Source organism: Brassica napus, chromosome A3 (genome assembly GCF_020379485.1).
Source record: "Brassica napus cultivar Da-Ae chromosome A3, Da-Ae, whole genome shotgun sequence".
NCBI lineage: Eukaryota > Viridiplantae > Streptophyta > Magnoliopsida > Brassicales > Brassicaceae > Brassica > Brassica napus.
This window is the reverse complement of record NC_063436.1, coordinates 26389688-26405866: the sequence shown is the minus strand read 5'-3', so window position 1 is coordinate 26405866 and position 16179 is coordinate 26389688. Positions and strand designations below refer to the sequence as shown.

The 16179-nt window shown below is 37.1% G+C and overlaps 3 protein-coding genes, 1 long non-coding RNA gene and 1 other non-coding gene across 5 annotated transcripts; 2 read left to right on the top strand and 3 right to left on the bottom strand.

Moving 5' to 3' along the window:
- The first annotated feature begins 1522 nt into the window (after window positions 1-1522).
- LOC106350773 lies at window positions 1523-5403 on the top strand. Its single transcript, XM_048763382.1, has 11 exons — window positions 1523-2239; window positions 2606-2830; window positions 2912-3102; window positions 3254-3421; window positions 3493-3598; window positions 4035-4172; window positions 4257-4373; window positions 4462-4665; window positions 4751-4972; window positions 5069-5140; window positions 5216-5403. The coding sequence occupies exons 1-11, from the start codon at window positions 1973-1975 to the stop codon at window positions 5339-5341; spliced, it is 1836 nt and encodes a 611-aa protein (XP_048619339.1). The 5' UTR covers window positions 1523-1972; the 3' UTR covers window positions 5342-5403.
- Window positions 5404-5590: 187 nt separating this feature from the next.
- On the bottom strand, window positions 5591-7096 carry LOC106440790. The gene is made up of 6 exons (XM_013882525.3): window positions 6685-7096; window positions 6527-6617; window positions 6306-6457; window positions 6212-6239; window positions 5978-6086; window positions 5591-5874 (listed from the first exon to the last, which is right to left on the bottom strand). The coding sequence occupies exons 1-6, from the start codon at window positions 6952-6954 to the stop codon at window positions 5793-5795; spliced, it is 732 nt and encodes a 243-aa protein (XP_013737979.2). The 5' UTR covers window positions 6955-7096; the 3' UTR covers window positions 5591-5792.
- Window positions 7097-9448: 2352 nt separating this feature from the next.
- On the top strand, window positions 9449-15061 carry LOC106440792 (rho GTPase-activating protein REN1-like). The gene is made up of 23 exons (XM_048763376.1): window positions 9449-9672; window positions 9763-9898; window positions 10025-10063; window positions 10259-10295; window positions 10650-10726; window positions 10877-10947; window positions 11076-11154; window positions 11258-11402; window positions 11534-11650; window positions 11744-11821; window positions 11893-11948; window positions 12033-12102; window positions 12165-12249; window positions 12366-12609; window positions 12791-13021; window positions 13121-13381; window positions 13469-13527; window positions 13702-13762; window positions 13850-13933; window positions 14019-14132; window positions 14205-14374; window positions 14479-14647; window positions 14735-15061. Exons 2-23 carry the CDS (start codon window positions 9806-9808, stop codon window positions 15059-15061), a joined length of 2667 nt encoding a protein of 888 aa, XP_048619333.1. The 5' UTR covers window positions 9449-9672; window positions 9763-9805.
- LOC125590178 lies at window positions 14055-14723 on the bottom strand. The gene is made up of 2 exons (XR_007326381.1): window positions 14500-14723; window positions 14055-14343 (listed from the first exon to the last, which is right to left on the bottom strand). It is a non-coding gene; the product is annotated as an uncharacterized LOC125590178 (long non-coding RNA).
- Window positions 15062-15954: 893 nt separating the features above from the next.
- On the bottom strand, window positions 15955-16036 carry TRNAS-GCU. Its single transcript has one exon. It is a non-coding gene; the product is annotated as a tRNA-Ser (tRNA).
- Window positions 16037-16179: the final 143 nt, after the last annotated feature.

Genomic DNA, 16179 nt, shown 5'->3' with positions numbered 1-16179 from the left:
TTGCTCTTCAAATCTTTTCTTTTAGTCTTCGGGGTCTCTAGGGAGATACGCATCTTACACCCAATACATCTCTAATAGTTATCTTCAGTCAGTTTTGTAAACAAGTTGGATTGAGCCTTCTATTTCTTATGTACCTTGATACAGTAGCGCTCGTGGCACATCGCATGCAGTGGTTTCCTACGATGCATGTGTGCGACTTTGCCTTCATGCGAGGGAAAAGGGTTGCATGGAGGCTCGCATGTTTCTGGAAAACGAATGTGCTCTTCTACGAGAAGCATTCGGGTGAGTTTATTATTGAAGTGTAAATATTTTATATTTCTTTATACAAAACTGAAAGTCAAATTATATGTTTTCATCCACATGCCTCAAAAGTAATCATTGAGTAACAGATGTTTTTGGGGGTTGAAACTGAATACAGGGTGAAGGAACACCTTTCGCTATCGGAGGAGGAAATGCTGGTGAGTCAATCTTCACAAGCTCCGCACGAGGGAGTTGCACCAAAACCCAAGAAAAACATTGGCAAAATGATAGTTCAAAGTAAAATTTTATTCCATGTTCCATCTGCTCTTATTTGGCTGCCCTCCTATAACCAATAGAAAAAAAAAATGAACTTGTCTACTTCTGCAGTATGGCATGTTAAAACAGATTTGGATGCAGCTCCAACGGGTAATGGTATATTATATGTAGAGCCATCGCTGAAAAAGATTGAGAAACTGCGGGTTCACTTTTCCAATATCGCAACACGTATATCTTCTAAATGGCGGGCTCTAAAGAAGATCAATCTTCGTGCAAAAGGTTATTTTCTCTTACTTAGCATATGTCTTATATATATACAGTATGTGTGGGCGAGGTGAGGAAGATGTAGTTCCATGTTTCGCCATTTCACTGCTTTATGTTTTTTTTTTTGGTGAGATGACGTTCATAGATATGGGCTAATCCATTTGACTCTGCCATTCAGAGAAACACTTGTGTAGGTTAAGATTGAAAAGCTCAACTGTAGATGACGCTGCCGTTATCATGAAATCCGGATCCGATGAAGAAGGCCATGTTTTGTATGTTATATATTTGACATTCTTTCCTCTCTTCCATTTCCATCTATGTGGTGTCTGACACAGTTACATGGAATTTCAACAGCTTTCCTGATAGTCATGAAGATGATCTGATAGTTGAAATATTTGAATCAAACGGGAAGGAATTTGGGCGTGCGCTTGTCCCGCTAGCTAAAGCTACTGAAGTTTCCGTGAGTCATTTTACGTACGTACCTTTTTCATTTGTTAGTACGTTTCAAATGTTTCTAATGAAGAATGCATACAGGCTTATTCACTTTCCTGGGAGTCTGTATTTCGTGAGCCGGGACATCAACTTGTGGGAAAAATCCAGATCCATTTTGACTATTCAGCAAGTTCTGATGATAATAGCCAATTGAAGGTGTGTTAGCTACCTCTCTCTCTCATTTTATTTGGTATCTGTGATGATCTCTCTTTTTGTTTGCTTCCTCTAATTAAGTGGATTGGCATCTCTCTGTAACAGACTGAGAGACTACCTCTTCTCTTGTTGATAGTAACTAGATAATTTTAGTCAGAAAAAATCATTTTATAATAGTTGTTAATTATCAGAAAAAATCATTTTATAATAGTTGTTAATTTTATTACAACATGGGAGCTTCATGGTTGTAAAAGAGCTTATGAAAGTACATTCTGCTCCTCTCTATGTTCAATTAATGAAACGTTCCTCAAATTTATTGACAAAATCCATCTTCTGTTTTAAGTATGTGTATGAACACACACATATATATATATATATATATATAAAACTCATTGTATAGTGCTCAGAAGATTTTGGTGTATTGATTTGCTTGTTTCATCTTCCTGTAGGGTTGTTCCGTTGCGGAAACAGTCGCATATGACCTAGTCCTGGAAAAGGCCTTGAAAATGCAGTGTTTTCAGCAAAGAAAATTGTTGTTACATGGTTCATGGAAATGGCTTTTGGAAGAATTTGCCTCCTACTATGGGATTTCAGATGTCTACACCAAGCTCACGTATACCGCACTTTCTTTTTTTTAATCATTGGAGGATATGCTATAACTCGGTTTTCTCTGTCGTGTTTTGTTGCATTAAGATACTTGACCTATGTGATGGATGTCGCTACACCAACTTCAGACTGTCTCCATTTGGTGCATGACTTGCTAGCACCTGTTATCATGAAAGTAAATGGCAAGGCTACCTTGAGTCATCAAGAGGTAGATCCTCAATCCTATTATTATTTTTTTTCCGTTTTGTTGTTTTGTGTGTATCTTGTCTCAAGTTAAGCAATGAATAGGATTCAACTCTAAAGTGAGCTTATATACTTTGATCATAAATACATGAGTCATAGCACCACAGTAGCAATATTTGTGTGTTTGTTTACCATTGTATTCATAGTTGTGCATGCAATGAGTAGGACTTCACGTAGTTGCTCACATTGAAAATTTTAGACATCAAAATACCAAGTTATTTCTGTTTGCTGTTGATTTTTTTTTTTGTGTGTAAGCATAGTAGTCTTGTCATATAAATGCTTTTTCTGCTTCTGAACCGCTTATGAATCTCCTTTTTCTTCCTTTCAAAAGAATTGGATCCTAAATGAAATCAAGAACCAAACCGAGCAGATTCTGAAGCTGGTCTTTGAGAACTACAAATCTCTTGATGAGTCTTCTTTCTCTGGAATGAATGATGTAGTCAGTTCTGCAACAGGAGTTCCAGCGCCCGCACTCGCTCCTGCTGTTAAAGTGTACATGCTTCTGCATGATATATTGTCTCCGAAGGATCAGAGTAATCTTTGTCATTACTTCCAGGTAAAGCATACACCTTCTCAAATGCCTTACTTTACTCTTGGTTAATTTTTCTCATCTATTTGGCATCAATGATTTTTATAGGTAGGAGCAAAGAAGAGATCTAGAATGCATATGGGTGAGACAGATGAGTTTGTTACAAACAACAATGATCCCAATTTTTGGGATCCTTCTTCAATGTCGTCTGCTTACAAGAAAATGACCATGGTCTGCAAGAATGTAAAGAATGAGATTTATACTGATATCGAGATCCACAATCAATATATACTTCCCAGGTTAGTATGCAAGTGAAGAAAGTTACGTTCAGCTAAGCTAAGCTAGTCTTATTCAACTATTTCCAAATAATTGAGATATGAAAGGAGGTCTTGTAGCATCTACCTACAGGTGTTGATTGCCCAATGTTTGTCATATTTTTGTTTTATGCAGCTTTATTGACCTTCCAAACTTGTCAGCATCCATATATAGCACTGATCTCCGAAACAGACTTCGAACATTCCTTGCTGCATTTCCACCGTCTGGTCCTTCACCAGGAGTTGCAGAGCTTGTTATTGCAACTGTAGAATTTCAACGTGATCTTTCCAGCTGGAACATTGGGTAGGTCATTTTAGATTATTTGATTTTTTATTGTCAATTTGTTATTGACTGGAATGATGTTCATTTTGCAGTCCTATCCAAGCTGGTGTTGATGCAAAAGAATTGTTCCACCAGTATATTATGATTTGGATTCAAGATAGACGCCTTTCCTTACTTGAGTCATGCAAACTTGATAAGGTATATACTCCCTCCTTTTCACAATAATAGATTTTTTAGTATTTTCATACATATTTAAAAAACACATTAAATCATTATAATAAATATATCGTTTTTTGTAATTTTCAATTTTCAATAATTTTTAACCAATAATAATTCATTAAAGTCAATTTTAAAAAAAAAAATCACAATTTTTTCATAAAAAATACAAAAAGTCTATTTTTCTGAAACATTTCTTTTTTCTAAAATATCTAACTTAATGAAATGGAGGGAGTATATATATATATATATATATATGGCATTGGCTTCTCTGTGTGGTTTTCTTCAATTCTAAATCAAAACTGTGGAGAGAAGTAACAAATTTTTTTGCTGGATCTGTGTGTCCTTGTGAGCTTATGGTGCATCATTGAGTAACTGACTCCTTAGTGTCCATTAAAAAAACCTATCATTCAATCAGGTACAATGGGGCGGAGTCCGGACACAGCATTCAACAACCCCATTTGTTGATGAAATGTACACCAGGCTGAACGAAACCATTCAAGACTATCAAGTTATCATTTCTAGATGGCCCAAATATATCTTTGTCCTGGAGAGTGTAAGTTTAGCGGTTCCTCGATGCCTTATGTGTATTCTTCCATTGCATGTATATAAGCTACAACATAGAATGTGTTTCTTTTAGGCCATTGCTGATGTTGAAAAAGCAATTGTGGAAGCTCTGGAGAAGCAGTATGCAAATGTCTTATCACCTCTAAAAGAAAACTTGCCTCCAAAAAAGCCATATGTAGTTCCGGATGAGGTGAGTTCCAACACCTTTTTCCTTATAATTAATGAAGATCTGTTTTGTTTTTGTTTTGCTGAAAAGTTTATTTTATCTGCTGGTGCAGCTGGGAATTTTATTAAACACTATGAAGAGAATGCTTGATGTTCTAGGGTCTAATATAGAGGATCAATTCAAAGCATGGTCTTCATCATGCATTCCTGAGGGTGGGAACGTAGCTCATGGGGATCGTCTTTCTGAGGTGACGGTGATGCTCAGAGCCAAGTTTCGAAGTTACCTTCAAGCTGTTGTCGAAAAACTCGCACAAAATGTGAGTCTTATGTTTCCTAATCTTGTTTGGTTTTAGCATGTTTTGAGATCCTAATCCCATTATTAAAATGCACGTGTTGTAATAGTTTTTTTTTTATTGTTTTCTACAAAAGGCGACAACGTTGAAGAAGATTCTTCAGGACTCTAAGGGCATCAGCCACTGCGCCTGCTCTAAAGAAAGTGTTGGAGAATCAGACATGCATAACTTGAAGGAGCAGCTCACCAACACACTGAATAATCTACATTCGGTTTGTGCGACGCATGTATTCATCGCATTGTCTCGAGGATACTGGGATCGTATGGGAGAGGTCAACTATTTCAATATATAGTGTCTCCTGAGTTTTGTTTTGTTTGGCGTGTGTGTGTTGAAAGAGCTGATTCTTCTTCTCTTGCCCCCATGACAGATTGTTCTAAGCTTTTTGGAGAACAAGACAGAGAACAGAGCTTGGTATAAGGGTCCTAGAGTTGTTGTCTCAGTAAGGCCCCCCCTATACTTTTGATTTCATGACTAAAGACTTTACCTCATCTTAATAAATGGTGCATATTCGCAGATGTTAGACGATACATTTGCAGCAGAGATGCAAAAGCTACTAGGAGATTCGTTGAGAGAGCAAGACCTGGAGCCTCCGAGATCGATTGTGGAGCTTCGCTGGATTCTTTGCAAGGAAAACGCCTAAAATGCTCAAGATTGCTTTATAGCTCGAAACTGTAAGGGATCGGATCTCATTTCCTTTTAGCACTAGCATGTCAATGTATTACAAGACTGGTGAAGTGAAATACAAAAACTCTCTTTACAAAATTGACTAAATTCAGGGAGAATAAAGTCTGATTTAATATCTGGCGAACAAGTCCCTGCGTTGGGGACCTAAACAACACCAAACTATGTGTGATGTGAAGAAGATTGAGATCAAACAAATGGTGACGGCTTCAGAAACAAGCATATATTGAATTGAGATCAAACTAATCTTTAACATTGAATGTTTGAGGATAACATCACAGAGAAGAAGAGGCCACAAACAAATAGCATATGTACAGATAAATCAGAAAGATATAAAACATTTGCTGAGTTGAGTCTGTTGGTAACTTATGAGCACCAATGTGAGTGAGATGGGTGTTCCAATTCAGATTTCAGACAAGCTTTGATATGGCCTTGCAAGACACCCAGAAGGCTTTGGATGCAATACTCAAGATCATCGGGTTTTGATATATCCTGTTGCCAAAAGAACAGATTTGATCGGTGAGAACTACTTAGAAGCAGTCAGACAAACAAACTAATGATTGAATGTGTTAAAAGAGAGTGTAATGTATTGTACCCTATGGCAGTTGCGCTCCAGGATGCAACGTTGTAAATAACTTTACTTCCTTCCCATGCTTTTCGAAGCTTCCCCTTTCGCTTCTTCACTGAAAACATCGTGCTAAGTGCTACAATCGCAGTTCATAAGCAAAAACTCTCTTAGTACCACTCTTTGATAAGGAGAGAGACAAAAGAGTCACACTCTCACTAGCATCTTAGCAAGATATTCACAGATAGAAGTTAAAGATTTTACCTTTCTGAAGCTGATCAGGTGATATATCCTACACAAAGAACAACACTCACAATAAGTTGATCAGACATGGAAACAGAACAGGGGCATAACGTACCTTGGTCTGCTTAAGGGAAGATAAATAAGTAGCCATAAAACACGCAATACCATCAGCTATATCTTCCTCCCTAACAAGAACATAATCATCTTCTGTTTCACCCTCACCCCATACATCATCTTCACTAACTACGTCCCAAGTGCTACTACCATCTTCTGCCAAATTCAACAGCCTCTATATAAGTAAGTACCAAAAACAAAACAGTAATGAAGTGTTAATACCAGGAAGATCTTGGAGAAGAGAAACTTGAGCTAACTCAATCTTTTCCCGAAAGTCATGACCTTCGACTCTAGACTTGATGAGATCATACAGCTGCACAAGAATCATACATGGGATCAAGGTGCAATTTTTAAAATTTAATCAATTTAAAGGAGCATACTTTATCGGTTTCAGGATCTCCTTGATCGGAAGAAGAAGAAGAAGAAAACTCTTCTTCCCTCTCCGGCGAGTCGCTATTATTATCCTCCTGGGAGCCACCGGCTTCGACTCCATCACCGGCAGGACCTGTTTCGGTGAGATTGAGCAGCTCGAGAGCTCGCTGGCAATCCTCGAGAAGATTCTGCAACGTCTTCCGCTTGACTCGGATGCTATCTAAGACGACGCGGTTTACTGAATCATCAGGAGTCGAGCTGGAGACCTCGATTTCCATGGAATTGAGAGGAAACTCTCTGAATGGAGAAGACGATTGATTTTGATTCTTCTTCGTCGTCTCTAACCTTGTCTTATTTGTGGGGAGACGCGACCTACTTACTATTTGTTTTATTTTAGCCGGAAAGAAAGAAAAGAAAAAGAGAAAAAAGGATAAAGAGAGTCGTATGTAGTAAGACAACAAGCAACTAACATTAATATTTGTCAGAATATTAGAATCTTCTTCTTGAATCTTATTTAGATATAAGAGTAACAAACATTCGCTAAGAAATTTAATTATTGAGTCAATTTGGCGTCGACTTAAACCAGCTGCAAACCATAATTACCCAGCCTGAAACCCACAATCATACCTTAAATATATTAGTAACATCAAAACTAAATAAGAAAGCAATGGGTGCTTAATTACTTTGCAAGATTAATATTATCATTTTAATTAAAACTATTTATTTTATTTTATCCTAACTGAAAACTTGGTATGGTTTACAAGCCGAAATCAGATAAAACACCGGTTTCATTGGGAGCTAAACCGATTCACCGGCGAGAAAACTGATCCAAAACTCCAAAGCCTGGACCGAACCAGCTGGTCGGAGTATTGTCTTTTTTTTTTTATGATTCTCATCTAGTGTTGTGACTTGTGAGCTACGAATAGGCCTGTGTGATACCTTTTGTTTTTAAGCCCAATAGTATTCTTTTCTTTTTGTTTAGCTCATATATGAACTAACTCCAAAGAGTGATTTTGTCGATCATAAAAACTGGGGCCCAACTGCGATAGCCATTCTATTCAACGATGGAGATGACCTTCCCCGCTGGCCGCTACTATAACATTACGGCTTAACCGGTGAAATCTTCAGGTTCATGCAATTTACGGTTAGCAAAGTTTGTGGTGTATCCAGTTAATTTGGTTCTTGAATCCTTTCCTAGTACCAAAGGGCCATTCGGGACATAGATGCTGGCTGGCTCGGACATCCAACAAACAAAGATTATAATGCATGAAATAATATAATGAAACAAACACCGATCAAACAAATTAAAAAAAAAAGTAGACGAATGAATGGAGTCCCCATGCATGCACCAGCATTATTCAAATGATAAGTTGTTTTATATGAATGGGCCACGTAGCTTTTATCAAAGAGATGGAAGATGTCTGTATATATATAATAAACTAGGTTAAGACCCGCGCCTTGCGCGGGATGAACATTATATATATAAATTATTTTATATATTATATGTTTACAATATATTATGAAATAATAAATATATATTGAATAATTAAAAAGTCATTATCTACTACTTATATAATTAAAATGGTGCAAACATATAAATAAATTTATAAATCGAAAAAATATTTTTTCTATTTGATATGATATATAATTAAATTTAAATGATAGTAGCATATATATGGTATATTTTAATATTAATATTTATTAGATGATGCTTTTTGCTCATATTTTTTTTTATCATTTGTATCTGTTATAGCAAAAAGTCTAAATTAATTTCACCGTGGAATTAATTTCTTAAGTAATTTATAATATTTTACAAAATTAAGTTGTCAATATTTTTTTCAAATTTTTTATCAAAAAATGTTCAAAGTAAATTTCAAAATTGCTGTCAAAAAAAAAAAAAAAAAAAAAATTTCAAAATTAAGATATTTATGTATTTTTATATGGTATATAGTTTAATTTAAAATGATACATATTTTTATATATCTTTTATTTTTGATACTTATTAAATGAGATTTTTAACTTATATTATTTTTTAATTATTTGTATCATGTCATAACAAAATTTTTAAATCATAGATTACAAAATTTGAATGTGAAACTTTTAACAGTTTTAGTGATTTATACTCGTTTTAAAAAAAAAATCAAAATATAATATATAAATAATTTTTTTAATTTTTATTATATGGTTACTATGATTGTTTAATTTATTTTATTAGCTTAAAATTAAACAAATATAATTATAATACACACTTATTTTTATCAAATCTTTATTATTCAAAATCATTAATTATCATATATACTTTAGCCACATTAGGCAATTCCGTAATCTTATTTAAGGAAATAATGAAGCACATTAATAATGTATTTATTGTGGTTTAATAAAAAGCTTATTATATATTTAGATGGACCAACTTATTTCTCTAAAGATTCTAAGAATCATTCTAGTGATGACACGTGGCTACAAAAAATGTTGCAATGTTTCTCAAATAATATATAGGGGATAGTCAAAGGTGTCACCATTAACACAAAGTAAAAAGAGAGAGTGGTGGATGGTCGTGGTCGGCACGATACACCAATGCAAGGGTGTATTACGGTTGTCATTTCTATTCCTTTTGCTCTGATTACAAAATCAAATAATTATTATCCCAAACTTACTTAATAAAATGTAGTAATTGATATAAAGACTAGGTTAGAGAGTAAATTATAAGAGTGGACATATGTGTATTTTTATGAGAGAAATGGTTGGAGAAGAGAAGAGGTCAAAAGATAGAAGAATGAGAAATGTTTTCCCTCCAAGAAGGGAGGGCGTGTACAACTGCCCAATGAATGATGAAACAAAAGACTTCCTCGGTTTACGCCCAACATTTTCGCTTCACCTCTTCTCTCTCAAAACACCGTTGAACTCATCAAATCCAACTCTCTCTCTCTCTCTCCTAACCCTTAAGAAAATTTAACAATTATTATTATCATCTTTCATTCTCCAGATCAAAAATCAAGGTTTTGTTTATTGAATTCATGCTTCTTATGATCTGAGATCGGCTATTATCATCATCTTCATTATTTTCTTTTTTTTTTCCTTGGCCTTAGTGCTGCATTTCAATGGTGTGACCACTCGCGTTATATCAAAACTATGGCTAACAGAAACGGAGAATCTTCTTCTTCACAGCCTCCTCAATTCCAGCCACAACAACAGAATGCTAATGAACAAGACCCGGAACATCATGTCTGTCTCTCTCTCTCATTTTTCTGATTTTCATTATTCATATCCGATCAAACCTAATATTCCTCCTTCTAAAGATGCTCAATGTTTCTCATATTGATCAATACTTGTGTTTTTCCTCCTGGACAGTCTGGAAACGCAGACCCTCGTTCCCGTGGTGGCAACACGGTAATATTACTTTCTTACATTTGAGCATTCATATAATAATCATATCATGTGGATTGAAATCTACACTTTTTCATGTAAACACACAATAATGTAAAGGCAAACGAAAAGAAACAATCCTTACTGTTACTAGTATATTTTTTTATGTTAGATATCTCAGTGATTTTCTTAATGTGGTACTGGTATTTACTTTTGTAGGTATTCAAGAGTGGACCGCTATATATATCCTCAAAAGGTTTGGTTACTTCTGAGGATACTGAGATTCTTTCTTCATATAGCCTTTCCTTTTTTGTGTGTGTGTTACAATTCTATGATGAGAGTTATTTTATAGAAAGGTGCAGCGTTTCCAGTTTCGGCTGGGGATAACTGTTACATCATGTGAGGTGGGTTATACATGCTGTGCTTACTGTGGAGGCTATAATATCATCTCCTTCCGTTTCATTTTCAAACCTATGCTACTTCGATTGTTTACAAAAGCAGGAGTTTAGGAGTAGTTTTCTTGAGGGTTCTTGATTGGTGCTAAGCTAACTATACTGCAAATTTTGTATTTATTTGGTTCATAAGTTTCATAAGGTTTACTTAAACACAGGGCTTGGGTGGACATCTTGGAAGAAAAGATGGTTTATCTTGACTCGTACTTCACTGGTTTTCTTTCGAAGTGACCCGGTAAAACTTTCATATTCTGATGATGAAGGGTTCTGCCAAATGTTTTTTGTTTGTCTTTCTTAACTTGACTCACACGGAAATTAGGGTAGGGCTCAAAGGGACAGAGTATGGGTATCTCAGTAGGTTTCTGTTTTATTTTTATTTTTACAGAGCGCAGTCCAACAGAGAGGAGGTGAGGTCAATTTAACCCTTGGGGGAATTGATCTCAACAGTTCAGGCAGGTTAGCTTTATTGTCTTGAATCATCACTTGTTTTCTTACTACTATATAGTATTTTAACTGATGTATTATGTAAATATCTGGTTCGGTGTTACTAGCATCATATAACTTTGGACTTTATTTTTGTTTAGCGTGGTTGTTAAGGCAGATAAAAAGCTGTTGACTGTTCTCTTCCCTGATGGTCGTGATGGACGTGCCTTTACACTCAAGGTTCCTTCAAAACTCTTCTTTCCTTTTCTGTTTACTATCTCCTTAACCTTGCTACTATCAGTTGCGTCCATCTCATTTTTTTGATTTGATTCTTTTCTTGCAGGCTGACACTATGGAGGACCTACACGAGTGGAAAGCTGCTCTAGAACACGCTTTGACACAAGCACCTAGTGCTTCTCATGTTATGGGTCAAAATGGTATCTTCAGGAATGATCAATCAGATGCCCCTGCCGGTGTTGATGAACATAGTATGTTTGTCAACAATTTCAATGGTTTTTAGTCCTTAAAACACTCATGTATAGTAACATGATCTGTTTTGAGGGCATAGTTTAGATAACCGGTGACATCCAATGATATATTTTCTTCATATTTTTTACAGGAGATGAGGCACCAGCAAGACCAACCGTACTTGGAAGACCAGTATTACTTGCTCTAGAAGATGTTGATGGAACTCCATCTTTCTTGGAAAAGGCACTTAGATTTGTTGAAGATCATGGTATTAATTAGTTTCATGCATGCTTTCATATTGCTTAACTCCTTTTATCTTTTAGTCACAGTGATCATTAAAGGAAATACTTTAATCTTGCAGGAGTCAATACAGAAGGAATCTTGAGACAAGCCGCTGATGTTGATGATGTTGAACATCGGATTCGTGAATATGAGCAAGGTTTGAGTTTATATTTTTCTTGATTTACTGCATTGTGAATTAGTATTTAATATGTAGTCACTTTGGTTCAGGGAAAAACGAGTTCTCTCCAACAGAGGATGCTCATGTTATTGCTGATTGTCTTAAGGTACCTACCACTAGTCACTACAATGCTGAGTTATAGTCTTTTCTGGCTCTTAAATATCTCTAATAGCATCAACGATTTTTGCAGTATTTTCTCAGAGAGTTGCCTTCCTCTCCAGTGCCTGCATCTTGCTGCAACGCCCTTCTGGAAGCTTGCCGTAAGTTTTATCATTGAGACATCTTGAATCATTCCTAGTTATCTAACGCATAACATCATCAGGTACTCTCCGTGGAAATAGAGTCAATGCTATGCGTGAAGCAATATGTGAATCATTCCCTGAACCAAATAGACGCCTATTACAAAGGTAGTCTCTCATCTATTTTCAAATTTAGCTTAATGAAAGTTTAAAGATGAACCTTGTTTATGTGAAAAACCACCAGTGACTGAATCCAATAAAAACTTTTTAATTCCTCTTGCAAGAATCCTGATGATGATGCAGCTAGTGGCCTCTAACAAAAATGTGAACCGGATGAACACCAACGCTGTTGCAGCTTGTATGGCACCATTACTACTTCGACCTCTTCTGGCTGGGGACTGTAACATTGAAAATGATTTTGATGTGGGCGGTGATGGTTCTATGCAACTTCTGCAAGCAGCTGCTGCAGCCAATCATGCTCAGGCTATAGTGATCACATTGTTAGAAGAGTATGACAGCATTTTTGGAGTAAGATTCTACTTGACTCTCTATGTTTAAACCACTCCTTTGTCACATGGCCATAATTGATGAGAAGTTACCATTCTGCATAGTAATCCTCTCTTTAAAAGGACCATTTTAGTTTATATACCAGTGTGCTTATTATATTCAGACACTGACACCTAACTACATATATGGTCTATGGCTGCAGGAAGGTTCCTTGTCAGCTGGTTTGTACTCTGACTCAGAAGAGAGTGGTAGTGAAACGGAGGAGGGAACAGATGATGGAGACTATGATGATGAAGACTATGACGGCACACAGGGATCTGATGACTACACAGATGAGGAAGAGGGTTTTGAAAATGAATCTGATAGATCATACAGTGAGAGTGAAGCCTCAGCCGAAACTCCCCATGACCATAAAGCACGGCCCTCTATTCAGGTCTCAATAACTAATCTAGTTTCCTTGGCTCTCACGCCATCTTTACTTGGCGACTGTGTTTGCAAGAATATTAGACATTTACTTTTGTTCATGTTGCAGATAACTGAAATTACAAGCTCTGAATCCACCCCAAAAGGAAGTACGCAGCCCAAAGTTCCTAAGAAGCTCTTATCCAGCTCTAAACGGTCTTCACTACCACGGCATGAGCATGCAAGAAAGGATGAGAATGTTTTGGTTAAAGGTTCTGATAGTGCACAGGTAAAGGCTGTGTTAGGGGTCTCAAAAGCTGAGGATAAGAACTCATCAACTACATTATCAAGTGCACCAGGAGGAAGTAAAAGGCTCTGGGGCCGTGCCCATGTAAGTTTCTTTTTTCTTCTTCCTATAATCCCCAAGTGCCTAAGGGATCCACACGTTTAGTAGCACTTTGGTCTTTTATGTGCTCAGGGGAGGAAGAACCTTTCTATGGAATCTATTGATTTCACACTGGAGGTAGACGAGGACGAGTAAGTATCATTATCATCTCTACTAGTGACTAACATCTTTGTTTAGATCAATAACTCAAAAGGAGAGCTTGTTAGAACTTTATACTTGTTTGGAACTAAAATAGATTCTGTAAATGATTGTGGTCTACTAACTCTACATGGATACTTAGAACTGACAATGTTTATATTCTGCAGTGCTGACATTGAAAGACTTGAATCAACCAAATCAGAGCTACAAAACAGAATTGCAGATGAAGTCAGGATAAGCCCATTTGAGTTATTATTGCTTGGTGACTTGTAACGAGTCTGTGACCTGTAACAACCTTTCTATTTCCTGGAACAGGTTAAGAACAATGCAGTTCTACAGGCTAGTTTGGAGCGACGGAAGAAGGCCTTGTACGTGAGGCGCCAAGCTCTAGAGAATGATGTAAGCTTATAACAAAACCATATCCTAGCTTATATACTACAAGTTGTTTGAGTTATATGAATGTGCTTTACCTTCTTTCTCTAAGGTGGAAAGACTACAAGAACAGTTGCAGCAAGAGATAGACAGGAAGTCAGCTCTTGAATCAGGACTTAACATGTCCAAAGGGAATCAAACTATTCCAGAAACAACCGATGAAAAGGTTGCTCTCCTTCATTTTCTGCCTGTGTTAACATTACATATTCAACTTGAAACATATGTTTTTGTTTCATAGTTGAAGAAAGATCTGCAAGAAGTAGCTCAGGCGGAGGCTGATATTGTCAACTTGGAACATAAGGTTGATGATCTTGAGAATAGGCTTGGTCAGCAAGACGTTAAAGGCTCTGGTTCACCGCATGGTGGCAGTAGAGAATCTAGGAGAAGTCCAGAGCACAATGCAAAGATGTAAGGATTCACCAACAAGTTTCACATTTAATCTTACTTACTACCTTTGCTTTAAATCATTATCAAAGCTAATTAATAATAGTCTTATTTAAACTCTGTCACAGGAAAGAGAAACAAAAGGATACCGAAGCAGCCTCTGGTAACGTTTTACAGGATGGGCAAGGGTCTGCAAGAGAAAATGAGATAGAGAAGATACAAGATCCACGGAGCAAAAGCTCGCAACAAACCTCAAAGCTTGCGGGCATGTCTAAGAGGTCTGGCACAAAGGGAGAGGTAAGTAACAACAACACAAACATACCATTAGATTATAACCAAATAACGTTCAAAAACTAGGAGCTGAGTACTAAAAAAAACAAACAGGGAAACACAACAACAACAACTTCTGCACTTTCTAAATTGACAATGCGGCTCAACTTCCTCAAGGAGAGACGGAGTCAGATCGCCAACGAACTCTCAAACATGGATAAAGGAAAAGGCTCAGGGCAACCCAGTCCATCCTCGGAGCAAAACCAAAGTGTGAAGGAAACTGAAAGAGAAACAGGGTCGAAGTCGAACCAGAACCAGGATTCAGAGAGCAGCAAACTCCAAAGCCCGCATGTTCTTGACAGAGGAAGATCAGACAACGGAGGGGACAGAGGCAAAGGAGGAAACCAACCCAGCACTACACCTAGGACCTTGTCCAGATGATGATCTCTTTATAAGAGCTGCTTTTAACCCCAACTTCCCCACATGTACAGCTACCATTTAACTCCAGTTCCATTTATATGCCTTATTCATTCTTCTCTTTGCTTCAAAGACCAAATAAACTACACTTTTTGTTCGTGTTTTTTTGACTGTTTGCTTGTTATATTGTCTTGGTAGTGACATTGACATCAGTATAGAAACAAAAAGTTGAACTGTATGAAAACAACAATGCTTGAACAAAAAGGAATAAACCAATATAAGTAATCATTCTTATCAATGCTAGTAATCATCTTAAAGAATAAAAAGGAATTGATCAAAAATAACGAAGCAGCTTCTTGACTTGCTCCAACGTAACAAAGAGCACAACAGTGAAAGGCCCTTGCCTACACCGCGTGAGTCCCCAGCCCATCTCTCATCACGCCGCTCTCCACTAACTTTACCATTTGTTCTTCAGCACCTCGTAAAGACCCATCCTTGTGGTGGAGTAAAGCGTCTGCCGGAGAAGTGTGGCGGAGACGCCGGAGAACAGCGCGGCGGCGCCTTCCGTTTTGACGAGATTGACGCCGAGGGAAAAGGGCGGAGGAGAGTGACGGTGGAGGAAGCTTCGCCATAGAGCTGAATGCGAACTTTGATGAGATCGAGAGAGTGAGTTTGAGCAGCCGGCGGCTACAGAGGCGATCCTCCACCTTCCACGAAGCTTTTGACGCCCATTGTTGCCGTAAAGGTGGAAACTTTATGAAAAGCTGAAGGAGTAGAGAGAATCTGAGAGATGTGTGTGGAGAAGATGAAGAGAGGGGATGGAAAAGAGTTTTGAGACGATTGCTTGCTTTTGGGCTTAATACAAGAATAATTGGGCTTCTTAATTATTCTAAAAAGTTTTCGTGGAAAAATACATTCGTCGCCTGAGAGATTCGAACTCTCGCGGGGAAACCCCATGTACTTAGCAGGCACACGCCTTAACCACTCGGCCAAAGCGACTTTTGCTTAAGAGGTAATAAACAACATTAGAGTACATTCGGCGTAGCTTATCTAGTTAGGTCGGAAGACCAATTCACTTCTGTATTTTTCTTAGAACTCTGAAATAAATGAATAAATCTTTTCACTGTATTCCTCTGTTGGAA

Bases quoted from the DNA above. Each gene is read 5' to 3' on its own strand.
- LOC106350773 (XM_048763382.1), top strand. From the start codon at position 1,973: ATGGAAATGGCTTTTGGAAGAATTTGCCTCCTACTATGGGATTTCAGA. The intron at 2,831-2,911 runs GTAAAGCATACA...TGATTTTTATAG, and splicing joins ATCTTTGTCATTACTTCCAG to GTAGGAGCAAAGAAGAGATC. The intron at 3,599-4,034 runs GTATATACTCCC...TCATTCAATCAG, and splicing joins AGTCATGCAAACTTGATAAG to GTACAATGGGGCGGAGTCCG.
- LOC106440790 (XM_013882525.3), bottom strand. From the start codon at position 6,954: ATGGAAATCGAGGTCTCCAGCTCGACTCCTGATGATTCAGTAAACCGC. The intron at 6,618-6,684 runs GTATGCTCCTTT...ATTCTTGTGCAG, and splicing joins GAGATCCTGAAACCGATAAA to CTGTATGATCTCATCAAGTC. The intron at 6,240-6,305 runs GTACGTTATGCC...TTCTTTGTGTAG, and splicing joins CTTCCCTTAAGCAGACCAAG to GATATATCACCTGATCAGCT.
- LOC106440792 (XM_048763376.1), top strand. From the start codon at position 9,806: ATGGCTAACAGAAACGGAGAATCTTCTTCTTCACAGCCTCCTCAATTC. The intron at 11,403-11,533 runs GTATGTTTGTCA...TATTTTTTACAG, and splicing joins TGCCGGTGTTGATGAACATA to GAGATGAGGCACCAGCAAGA. The intron at 11,949-12,032 runs GTACCTACCACT...CGATTTTTGCAG, and splicing joins TTATTGCTGATTGTCTTAAG to TATTTTCTCAGAGAGTTGCC.